The sequence below is a fragment of the Habropoda laboriosa genome, unplaced genomic scaffold (genome assembly GCF_001263275.1).
Source record: "Habropoda laboriosa isolate 0110345459 unplaced genomic scaffold, ASM126327v1 scaffold95, whole genome shotgun sequence".
Classification (NCBI taxonomy): Eukaryota; Metazoa; Arthropoda; class Insecta; order Hymenoptera; family Apidae; genus Habropoda; species Habropoda laboriosa.
Window position 1 is genome coordinate 84,148 of NW_017100204.1, and position 13,399 is coordinate 97,546.

Here is a 13,399-nt window from a genome sequence, read left to right on the forward strand (position 1 = left end):
TTTGGAGTTTTTTTTTTTCTTCTTCTTGTTATCGGTGCTCCACGCACAATTTGAAATAGGATAAGGGTGAAAGGAGAGACTTTTCTGTGACTTCGAAAGAGAGATATAGCGAATGGAAATTAGTTTAGTAGAGAATGTTATTCGAAGAACGTGTGAACAAAGAGTTTTTATTAATAAACATTTATTTGGCTATTTAATATGGGAAGAAAATTTTAAAACGCTTTTTTTCTTGGTTATGAATGCATTCGGCACACGGTTAACGCAGTTCTTTTTTATCCAAACATCATGCTGGTGAATTTTTAAATTCTCGTTCGATCTACGTCGTGTAAATGAAGAAAAACAAAACGAACTACACAGGTTGGAAAACGAAGTATAAATAAAACGAAGAAGAGAGAAGTGTGTCGATCTGCGTATACAAATCGAGACTGCGTACGAAAAAAAAAAAAATATACGTAAAGTAATTTAAAAAGATCAACGACGAAACGATTTCAATGTGCTTTTTACGGTTTTGTTCCCGACTGAAAAATAAACACTCCTCGGGCAAGGTGAAAAGGCAAATTGATTCGTTCGGGCGCACGCTACCAATATATATTCGTACGCGGACGCTGTACGTGCCTGTCGATACCCTTTGCTCGCAATAAAAACATTAACGGCGAATTAACGAGCCGACCGGGAAAAGTACGTGTGAATTTAACAAGCTGTGCGGCCAAATGGATCATTCGTTTGCAAATACATCGTGCGCTGCTGTTTGTCCGGCGTTATTTTTCAAGCCCTCCGCCGCAAAAATGGAATATCCTTATCCGATTCTCCGTGGGAAACGAATAAATCGTTCGTTCTTGCGAGGCCTAATTAAAACGTTCCAATTCCCATTCCACTGTGTCAGTGAAATACATATATTGAATATTGCGAGACAGTAAACGAAATATGAACACCGATTGAATTGTATATGGATAACCAGGTTTTCCAACGTGCACAGCCTATCGTGATCGAACACGTCTCTCATGTTAAGTGAAATTCTTAAATCTGGTATGTAAGTGGCCACTTGAACGAAGAGGGAATAATTTACTGGAGAATAACAAGTAATGTCGTACAAACGCCCCTAGAATAACACACTGCAGACATAAACCGTGGTTCGCTAGCAAACCATCAATAATACAAAAAATAAATTTATATTTAATGTAAAATTGTAAAATAAAATGTTTATAGTAAAATCCTACGAACCCTCATTCTTTTTTTTTTCTTTTAAGTTAAATATTAGAATTTGAATATTTAAATTTGAACTGTCTGAATTTGATTGGCTGAATTGAAATATCAAAAATTTAAATGTTTAAATTTGAACAGTTAGATTTGAAAATTGCGAATTTCCACGATTTATCGAATCGTACATTCGTGGTATTGGAATAAGGGCAGCGATATCAATGATTACAGCACCAATGGAACATTTTCCCAACATCTCTTTATTTGCACCATTAAACGCTCCATTCATCGCATTTATCGCATCTCAACAGCAGAGCTAATTCTAAAATTGGAGAGATAAAAATTCCGCCCCTTTTTTTTCTCCTCGATAAACGATTCTTCCGCATTTTAATTCTCGGTACTCTCATTTTTTCCATCGGATCAGACCCTTCGAGATCTACTATTTTCAATTTGCTTCCGCTGATAACTCGCTAACTACGCCAGGCTATCGGTCCATCGATCAGGCTCGCAATTCCACGCGTAAAATGCAACGAGACGCGCGTTTCAATCGCGAGCAGCCGACTAGAATACGCACATGATTAGCGTCATACAGTTTTCACAGGGCCGCGTGTAATTCGAACAGGCAGAAACGGTTCGCCGTAATGGGAACCGGAATCGACGCGTGAACACGCCGATGGATTCGACGCCGCGGTTTACGTGTAACCGATTAAACTGTACTGAAAACCGGATATGTCTCTACGGAGAGGATTCCGCTGTCGTTGCAGCCGGACACTAGAAAGGACGTTGCTGTTCTACAGCTTTCCACCATGGTCGACAAACGAATCGACCTTGAATGGAATGGATCGAGCGTATCTGCAAATCTTTCAACATTTTTTCCAATACTATAAGAATGTTGGGTTTGTAGACAGGTGCTCAATAACGAATATAATTCAAATCTAAAAACTCAATAAGAACGGCTACAATGTCTCTATTGTTTCTCTCTATTACTTTAATTCTTTTCACTCCCAACACTATTGGATCTGAGCCCTAACCCCTGGCAACGAAATTAATTTAAGAATAGTAAAAAAAAGAAGAAAAAAAAGAGACACTCAAAAATAGCCTAGACGAGCGTCCGTGTCATAAAGTCGAAAATTGAATGTTTGGTCTTTGCCAGAAAAGTCTGTCATGAATGTTTCACCGTTAGATACTGAACACGTGCCGTTCCTACTTTATAGAATGAATTCATGTATTTTTGGATCTAACTGAAATTGTTAGGATTACGAATTATCCTAAGTTTATGATACAGCCGACACATCTGCTATTTTTGAGGATTAGAATATTTAGTTTCGTAGCATGCTATTAATTTTACAATCAGGAGAAAACCGCCAGACGCTTAATGGGTTTTAAAGTGCCTGGCCTTTTCTGCTCAGTAGCAACTTGACGCATTGTAATCTTATTCTTCAGACCAAGGACTGACAAAAACGTGGACAACAATAGGACGACCTGAACACACAAATTTTTACCTTATCCTTTATCTACAGATGTACCGTTACTTGCACTTGACGTACCGACCCCACTACAGGGCGGCAACGATAGATTCCAAGACACCCCCGAAATTCCTGACCATTTCCATTGGACATTACCTTTTCCCACTTCCTTACAAAATATACTAAGGCACACCTCTAGACAGACAAAACATATATATAAGGACAGAACAGTTAGAATTAAGGGGATTATTGATTTAACCACTTGAACTTATCAGGCAAGACTTGTTCATTGTTACGCGAACTTGAACTTTATACAATTGGACTTTGAAACATTAACGATACATTTACATATTGTTAACAATAAACTTTGTGTTGGAATAAATTCTTAATTTATTTGCTATATAAGCGGCTTCACGAATTCTAGATCCAATTGAATTCTTCGCTTGAAATGCTTTCATCAGAAATTATAAAATTTATATGTAAATCATTATTCCAAATTCTGTTCTGCTACGCGAGACTTACTGTTTACTCATATATTAGAGAAAACGTTAATTAAGAATTTATTCATCGAAATGTTCATCTTCCTTCAGGAGACTGTATATTCGAAAGATAGTTCCTCGCGATAACAGGAAGTAAGTACAACGGGGTTGCGGAAGGCTTAATAGACTAGACGAATTTCTGACATGAACTAACTGCTACTGACGCTAACTAAGTACCGAAAGCGTAGGTTTTGGGATATGTATATAATATAGTATTTAATGGGGAGCGAGGCTGACCTCAGCCCTTAGCTACCAGATGAGTAAGTCAAACTTCGTGCGAGATTGAACCCTGAAACGGAAAGTGTACTTACTTAGCGATGAATAATACCTTCGGAAAATTTATCCCCGGAAATCACCACAGACCAGCGGGGGATAGTAAATTGTTCGTAGAAGAGCAACTGCGATAGCCATATTCTATCGTGATTGGCAATTTTCAAGCAATAATCCGTGCAATATTTAAAGTTTCCTATTTTCTTTTTATTATCGACAAATGATAGAAAATTATTTGTTTAAACCATTTATTGTGCAGAGCTGAGTGTATAGTTGGTGGAAGCGATACAACTATATACATAAAATACAATTAACAGTGTGTCAAGAAACTAAAATATTCGAGTGTTGAAAAATAGCAAATGCGTCGATTGTATCGTAAACTTAAGATAACATTATAATAAAATAGAAGTGCCAAATGTATTACTGCATGGTATTTTCTCTTCATCTTGCTTCCTCCGATATTCAGATCTCGGCGAGATATATCTTGATTGCCTTAAAAGGGAACAAGAATACTTTCGACTTTCTATTGTTACGAACTCGTTTAAACCGCGTGATTTATCTTTCACGCGTCAATCGGGTTTTTTGATTCTCAAATATTGCGTCCGCATGCCAGTCACGTTAGAAGTTTCTCCAATGAAGAAGCGTTAAGGAAGCCATTGAAAAAGTTTTCGACTAAATAAGCACGGACTGCGGGTTCGCGCTGCTACTTGAAAATTTTAATCCCCCACCTCGCAAAACTGCAACTTCCACGTTTCTTCGCGCAACTTGCTCTGCATATAAAAATTTAATCCTCTCGAAATATGAAAGGAACAGCTCGCGAAAGCATTTTCTCACGTTTCTGCCACGAAAAGAGAAGACCAAAAAAAAAAAAACGAAGAATAAATTAATAGAAATTGAAATTCTCTAGCAAAACAAAAAATTCATTTTCTACTTTAAAGAACAGAGAATTTTGCCGATGTTTACTTTCTACGAAGATTTCACGTATCTCAACTTTGAAGTTAGAAAGCTGAACGTTGTACTACTTGGCCTATAAAACTTTATCAGTTGTCATACGTTCTATCAACAATTACGAGGATGCCTCGGGAATTCCTAGGCGATTACAAATGCACTAGCGTATAAACGCTTCGCATATTACTGCATGCGCAACAATCCGGCGAGCTATGAACAAGCAGCCGCAATCAGAGATAGAAGGAACAAAGCTAAACGCGGCTGCGGCCTCGCATTAGCGAATACAGAGCCGATTAAATTTAATTGGCAGCGGGAAAATGGCGAGATTGAAATCGCCAAGACGTTCGCGCGTTTATCCGTTAAAAGATAACCCCTTCCAGGTGTCACGGAATTATTCGAAAGAAAGTAAGATATCTGGTATGATCTACGAACTTTGAAGAAATTCTGTTTCCATTGTGTAAATACTTACAGTGTACAGAAATTCAGGAGTTGGTTGACTATTCGTGAATTTAGTATCACGTGTGAAATTATGTGGAACGAAGTGTGAGATATTCAATTGAAGGTAAGTTTAATAAATATTACCATGAGCAATTTTATCGTAATACATTACATTAGAGTAATATTTAATATTTCTGGAAAAATTCCAAAAAATTCTTTACACACCTCGTATAGAAAGATTGCTATTACGTAGAAAAGACACTGTGTGTGTGATAGTATTCAAATGCAAAAACACTCTCGCAGTTCCCACTATCGGACACCGATTGAATTGGATGAATTGGAAACGCGCCATCAATTTCGGGAAGTGAATACAAACGTGCGGCGTGTGCAACCGAAAAAAAAGAAAGAAAAACTGAGAAAAAAGAAAAAAGAGGAAAACAACCATCGAGTGAACAGCCAACGATGCACATTCCGTGCATCAATGATCAACGACATTTCGCGATACGGAAATATTAAAAATCGACGCTGAAAGCTGAACAGGTTACCCTGGAAAACTGGTCTAAAGCATTTAATAAACCAATAAATAGATAATGGGGCGGCGGGCCATTCGTAAAGCACGAAAATGAGCGCACGCATGGAAATTCGTTGAATACGCTGGATCGGTGAATAGCGGTGCCGCGAGAGACGAAATCGTCGTGAAAAATTTGCCGGCTAAAGCGGATTCCGGTTCTTCTACCGAACCAATGAAATGTCGTACATTATCGGGTAAAATTTACCTGACGAGGCTGCAATTTAAAACTCGTCACTCCATGGATGAGAGAAACAAATCATTGGAAATGGATTTGTAGATTAAAGATATATATATCGTTTTTTCCCCGTCCAGATGAATGGAAACTTGTTTTATAGGAATTTAAACAAAATTTAGTACAATTACTATCGTCATTGTACCAGGTAGTGTTAATATCTGAAATACTTAAGAACGTAGAAAAAGTAAAGAATTTTTATTTTATGGAAATTGCTGGATATTTATTAAAAGGCACCCATAAGTATAGAAAATGTTATATGATTTAAATACTATTTCGTCGCCAAAACTAGTGTCATATATTAATAAAGATGTACATATGTAATCGTTATACTTCGAGATTCTAGAATAAATAATTTTTCTTTTTTATAATTTTGTAGTAGCCTTTGTATGTCGAATAATGTTATAACAAACTCGTACTGACAATGAGGCTTGCTTCACATTCAGTAAGTAGATTTTGATGGATCTCAGTAGAGTTCAGTAGATTTCAACAGATTTCTGTAAAAAACATCCACTGAATAGAATGATGCATCGAGTAGTACACAGCTGATGGATTAATCTCGATTCACCATGGAATTTCTGCTTAAAAATAAACACAGCCGATGAATTCGTGCAAATCACATCTACGCCAAACGAGTTACATTGTCAGAAGCTTTTGTATCGCAGCTCTTCTTTCTTGTCAAAATTTATAGCCCATGGAAACACGATGAAAGCCCATTTTTTTGACAATTTTCACGGCCGTTATCACGTGTCGCCGCGCACACGGCGACGGCGCGCTAATTTTATTTCCCAATTTTCCAACGATTTCATTTTTATTGCACGCGAATCGAAATTACGAGAATCTCCGATCCGGTCGTCTGTTCGTTTCGCGCTGATTTACCTTCCGCGGCCCGCTTTCGTTTGTCCGACCACGAGAAACGCCATTAATCGGAATATCCATGACTGTACACACTGTATTCTCATTTATACGCAAATGTAACAGACGCAACAGCGGGATAGAGTCGCCAACGGAATCGAGAACTGCTAAAATTTAGTTGGAAAATGGAAAGCAAAACCACCAACCACCGAGAACATATGTGTTTTCGAGGTTTGCGCGAGTTAACGAACAACCCCCGAAGACGATCCATAATGTTCCCGTAACGATGGAGTAATATATTAGAGATGATGTCATGCATAGCAAGAACCTTCATTTACTACTTTTTATTTAGAACATTTTCACTTCATAAAAATTGAAAAAAAAAGCTGAAAGTTACATTTATATCCTCTGCTAAAAATTGAAACTTTTCATCTAGTAGTTACCTATGAAAAAAATTCTCAAACTTTACCTATTTTCAAACACCTCAGAGTGGTGTACTCCCTTAATAGTAAGTATATATACACGGTGAGTATTTTTAAATAGTTGAAAGAAAAAGTTGTCCTGAAAAAATATTTTTTAAGATTTTCTTATTTATCATCAATCATTGCATCTGTAATGGATCCTAAATTGAGATACATTTTTCTGAGAGCACTTAAGTGAGACATACGAGTCATTGGCTAAAAGTTCGAACACTCGAGTACTCAGACTCGAATTTCGACACCGAGTTAGAATTATAAGGAGTATTTCACGGTGAGTATTTTCGTCGAGGGGCGCTAATAGCAATCAGAGGGTTTATTATGTCCCTCCCAATAGCGATATATTTTCATTATTTATATCGTGGACAATTGATTGTTTCAATATTATTTAAAGAATTTCAAACTGAATGGAAGAGAAGACTTACCTCTTTCACCTTGTCCCTCCGCTCCCTGGCAACAGGATCGTTGTCCTCTCCACCAACGGTTAAAGGAAGTTTATCCGCAGGCGCTGGGGGCACAGTCTCCAGAATCTCGTCCTTCCGATGGAACACTAACGAGGATGAACTACTCACACGCACACGCGAATCACTATTCACTTCCGGTTTCTCCAATGTCTTCTGTTGCTGATACTCCTCGTCGATTTTCGCCTAAAAACTCCGTCAAATGGAATCGTGGTTCGAGACTTTCGGATGGCCATTCACTCAACTTCGGTCACGGTCGAGAATGCATAGAGATTTTTGTATATCAGAGATTTGATCAATTGTAAAATGTAGAAAGATCGTTAAAATCCGTTGGTCTCTCTTTGAGCGAAATTTTTGACTAAATGAAATTAATTCTACAGATACTTTCTGAGCGAACAGATAAGAGAAAATGAGAAATAAAACTGGCAAATTAACGAAATTAGGTATACGGAAGAGAAATTAAAACTCCAGTTACTTGGAAAATCGATTTCTTATCGTGCCATCAATTTGACGGAAGGAATTCACGTTTGTGTAATTAACGAAATGATCTATCAACGTGGAATCTTCCTTTTTGTTTCTTTTTTTCTTAATAATAGAAGATGATAAATTTCATATTACATGAAATTAATCGATCAAAATTATTTCTCTATTAGCCGTAATATTCTAAGCCTGTTTAGATGTAAAGCTACAAAAGCATGGGTATCTGATCGAACACGTGAATGGACTCTGTAAAGGAAACTGTAAATTCTTAACGCGAAAGAAGAAAACTACCTCCTTCGAGTATATTCGTAAAATAGAATATCAATGTTAATTACATGAAGGTACAGGATGCTTAAGCTGGAGAGGTCAGTAACATGCGACACAAAATCTCTTTGAATTATGAAACGGTCCCATTTATTCAACAAACGATTCCATTCATTTTCCCAAGGCGTTTATAATACAATTTTATCAATGCACAATCTCCAACCTTGTCAGATACCCATTTGCCACCGTATTTCACGTTCGAGCCTGGTCGTTCGTGCGCTACTACTTTTGCACAAAATTTTCATCTTAAGACCGTGAATAGCGGCCTCTAGAACGCTTGAATGAAAATCAAATTTTCTCAAACCGCCCGAGAGACCTCGGACCTGTGTGTATTTATTCGAATACCGCCATCCGAATGCAATCTCGACTCGACGGAAACGCGTTTCTTTCGCTTCGTCTGTGCTCGAGGAACGCCGCTCTCGACACTCTCGACTAACCAAGCCCGTCACGATTATAAGAGAACGAAAAAAGAAATGTCACGGGAATAACGGCTGCTTCTTGGCAATTTAAACGCTTTTCAGATTCAACGTATCGCGAACTGTCCGATGTGTTCGATGCGGAAATTCGCTACAAGAAAGTTCGTTATAACGTACAAATTATGCTTCGATTTTTTGTGAAATAATTACAAACGAACGAGTCATCGAACATTTCTAGTAATTCAATAACAATGGACAAATTTGAAATTGATGTTTGCTCGAATTTTTGGCTTGGCTTCTATTATTAAAGATTAGATAAGGTTCGTGATAAGGAATCTTTTTGTACGAAAATGAGAGTCTTCTAATTATGCTGAGATCATGGTAATTTTGATTGTACTGAATTCTAATGTAATTAGTATATATATCGTAAAATTAATTGAAACTTTAAATATAAACGATGATAAGATCAAATTATCTGGTAAGATCTTTTAGACAAAGTAGTTAGTATCCTCTCAATGTTTATTCAATAAATTATTCATTAGTGTGATTTTATCGAAAGAACAATAGACATGAATCATCTCGAATTAAATTTCACTTTATCGCATTAGCAAAGTGCATTGTAGACTTCCGGCGATAAAGAGTGTACCAATCTAAAAGATATTCTATCAGAATTCGATAAGTACCATTTGATGTGTAATGTGTAATCGACTTCCGACAATAGAACGAAACAGTATATGTACTACATATGTATAGCACAGTTTTATCTGCTATTTTTATAAGTTAATGCAACATATGTGTTTCAAGGAAAATTACATAATCGCGATTAATTTTCATGACTTAATTACTCGTCATTTTCTCGACTTGTCCACACAGGCGTACATATATTCACCGAGTTTTCAAGATACGGCATTCTTATGTAAGGGCATCGAAACGAACGTGAAAATTTTTAACCTTTATTACATGCAACTCGTTTGTCATCTGAGAAATTGTGCGGACCGCTTATTTTTGAAATACAAATTCACCTATTATATATGATACACACGAAGAACGTGCGCGTTAGAAACGAAGCTACTAGGTAATTACCTCGACTTACAAATGAAAACGTGATCAACCTCTAAGAAAAATTTGGAAAAAGTTCCAAAGAATTGGAAATTTTCGTACTTCGTTTCCATCGAATTCATTATATTTCCACTAATTTCATTCAATACCTGTTGTCAAGTATCGATTACTGTGTACACTATATGCTCTGACTTCGTATCAAAGAATAATTATCTCTTGACAAAATTTGTAAGATTCTTAGCTTTTTATATAAAAGTAATATTCCTTTAATTTTTCAAAAATACTGTAGATTTGTAATTTTTTTTTTTTTTTTTATATCAAAATCGTTTTCTCCGAGATGATCTTTTCGATATCTATACGGTGCTATCACAGCTCTTTCAATTCGTCGCCAACTGGTCTACATTTAATTCAATTAATCCGGCTGTATCGCGGTCGACCATTGCATACGTGAAATCGCCACGAGAGGACCTTATTATAAAAACCGCATTACACAATCGGTGTGTATTAATGAGGACGATCGCGCGTGGATCGATCGAAACTTTGCATCTGTATCATTTTCAGTGGACAGTCTGATTGAAAGGTACACGTCGATGGCGTAATTCAGAGGTATTCGCCTTAAAATTCCACGCTACTACCATGGTCTATCAGTATTATAAATAATTCCTTAAATTTAAAACGAAATAATTAAAATTTCTTAAAATTCCACACTCCTATCATACAAAAATTTCAAGATAAACAACGCAATTCTTTGCGGACAAATCAAAACTATTAGTTCCGTTACAAAGGAAATTCTCCTGATTATTCTCCCAACGATTCCTTCAGCTTCGAATTTTAGAAAGTAGCCTACAGGAAACGTGTGGAAATTTGAACACCAAGTTGAACTAACCCAACACGCGCAAATGTTAAGCCCGTTAAACTCGCGAACAACTGTACAAATTGCAGTCGAATTACACCTCTGTTACGCGATGAAATTGTCATTAGAATTGCGCAGAAATTTTAATAAGTTCGACTCGCGGAACAACCATTACTCAAACCGACCCTGCAACTTACATTTGCAGTTTAAATTATATCTTGAGTAACCGTGCAAAAATAAACACGCGAAACATCCAACAATGGAAAACTATTTCACGTGTTTCTCCTCTTTTAAACTAATACGAAAAGATCATGCAGACGAAATAATCGTAACTTGTAGTAATTAGAGAGCAAGACACGTGTATTAATTTCGCGATCGATGAATGTAACCGATGTTAAGAACGGTCACGTGGGATCGACACTCTTCTGGCGGGAAATTTAAAATGGAGATCTTCCGAATTGTTATCGAGAAAGATGCAAACTACGTTTTGAAATTGCGATTAAACATTCGTCGAACGTTTGTATATGATTGAACGTGAATACGGCGATAAATTCTACTATTTCAGGGCAACAAGGGTTATCGCGAAAACGACGTATACAACGACGTAAACAATGGCCCAGCAAACGGACAAGTGAACATCGGGGAACGATTTTAAAATGTTAAATAAATACGTGAAAATTTTCCAACCGGGAGAAAAGTTTGCTTTCATCCAACGATTTAAAAAGAAAAACAATGGTGCGGTATTTGTCGAAGCTACTATGTTGGGAAAATAATTGATTTCGGTCTTAGGCTTCTTTAATTACTATGTAACTTTCCTAAATTAAAATTTTATCCTGAAAAATTTGTAAGATACCTAATTTTTCACGTGGAAATAACGTTCCATAATTTTGTGAAATTTGAACCGCGTAAATTTCACTTTTCTATCGTTGAAATTTATGTAAATAATCTACGTACTTCTTTGTCACCCTGTATATCCATCTATGTTATGTTGTACTTATGTATTGACATTGATAAATAACAGTAATTGTAGTGCAATTTTACTATCAACGAACAGCTTTTATTTCTACATATTTTTAAGTCCATTGCATTAAAGTATCTAGCAAGACTATCAGCCTATTTTCGCATCACCTTATACACTGGGTGACCCACAAGTCGCTTTGTCGTTTCAAAATCGAATAAACTTTTCTTCAAATCTAAAAGAAAATCTTTGAAGGACATAATAGAAAAAATGTTATTCGATGTTTAAATGATAAAACGACTTATTGACTACCCGGTATGTTGGTAGAAAAGAAGACATTAGACCTACATTGTACATATACAATTTTCCTGCATTAATAGTAAGAAACTGTAATATAAATACCACTTTACCAACAACAAATTATCTATGTCTCGAGAAAATAGCCTAATCATCTAATCGTGTTTTCCTGCGTCACCCTATATGCTTTGAAATTTTAGGGCGAGAGTCTATTAGCGTTGATAAAACTCGTTCTCGCGAGAGCGCGGCACCAGTCCGCCAGCCCGACGAAAAAATTAGATAATTCAATCCCGGTCAACGAGGTTCACGCAGTTACATTTCACAATGCGCGTAATTCGCTCGCCGTTTAATTCGCGCTATACGGAGAACAACGACGCACGATAGTTCCCGCTTTTCCGGTTCGAGAAACCGCGTGCTCGCACGCGCGCGCGCGCGCGCATCCGATGAAACGCGATCACCAGTCGAGCAAATTCGGACTTTCAGATTTCGCTATAAATATTCTAACCGCGCAGAAACGTAGGTAGAACGTTTCGTGTTTCGCGTGTCCCGCGTAATTTATTATGACGCAAACGGGGTCGAAAAAGGAAGGCCAACATACAATAACACGCGAAACTATGAAAGTCAAGTAGCAGTAACGATAATCGGAATTTCAATCGGAACCCATCGGTATGCTATCTCGTGGAACGTACAATGTGCACGGTACTACTCGTCGATAAGTATGTAGCTCCCGCGCCAGCTGAAAACAAGATGACAGTTACCGTTAGCGCAAAAACTGGACAGGATAAACCAGCGTGCGCCGAATCGAAGAGGCCACCAAGAGAATCACGGAACCGTGCGAACTTTTGCCCCGTTACGCGTGCACACGTGTGCCCGCGATACGTCACGATGGCCGCATGTAAACAAACGGATCGCGAAAGCGTGTAACACAGCTGAAGGAAAGAAGCACATGGGGGGACGGTCACGAAGAAACAACAAGACAGTGCTGCTCACGGTTACACATCGTGTGAGATCAATGTCAAATGAGAATAACAGCTTCGGTGACTTGTCGTGTAACGATGACAGACGAGAAGAACGATTTCGAAAAACAGGGCTAGGAGAAATCGAGAGTCGCGAGCACAGTCGAGAATCGAAAGAAGCGTTAACGTCGAGAGACACTGGTTGACAGAAGCGCGTAGGACCTGCAGCTTTTGCTTGTCTTCGAGAAGATGCACATCCTGATGATCAATGCCCTCGTGTCCAGGTGGCACGGCATTCGGATGACCCATGGACCCCTTTAGGCCCCCCTGTAAACGAGGTGGCGCCGGTATAAGCAACTCCGGTCCCGCTTTTTGCATGTGCTGGTAAACACGATAGACACTGTTCACTGCCACGCCGCCGGTACCCGCACGGAAATCCGGCAAAAAGAAGAACGCACCGAAACACACGACACCGAACGTCAAAAACACAAGCAGGATCAGATACTTCTCACGCGGACGGAACGATCGTCTCGAGAACAGGGGCACCGGTACACCGTTCACGAACCGCTGATACGACGGCAGAATACTCGACGACGTTGTCAT

The 13,399-nt window shown here is 38.0% G+C and overlaps 1 protein-coding gene across 1 annotated transcript; it reads right to left on the reverse strand.

Annotated features, from left to right (window-relative positions):
- Nucleotides 1–7,390: 7,390 nt before the first annotated feature.
- Nucleotides 7,391–13,399, reverse strand: LOC108570568 (mannosyl-oligosaccharide alpha-1,2-mannosidase IA-like). Its single transcript, XM_017932447.1, has 2 exons — nucleotides 13,019–13,399; nucleotides 7,391–7,639 (listed from the first exon to the last, which is right to left on the reverse strand). Exons 1-2 carry the CDS (start codon nucleotides 13,397–13,399, stop codon nucleotides 7,391–7,393), a joined length of 630 nt encoding a protein of 209 aa, XP_017787936.1.

What these genes read in the sequence shown, in the direction of transcription:
- LOC108570568 (XM_017932447.1), bottom strand. Translation starts at nt 13,399, where the DNA reads ATGACAACGTCGTCGAGTATTCTGCCGTCGTATCAGCGGTTCGTGAAC. An exon ending in AAGACAAGCAAAAGCTGCAG is followed by an intron (nt 7,640 to 13,018) that starts GTCCTACGCGCT and finishes CGGAGTTTTTAG; the next exon opens with GCGAAAATCGACGAGGAGTA.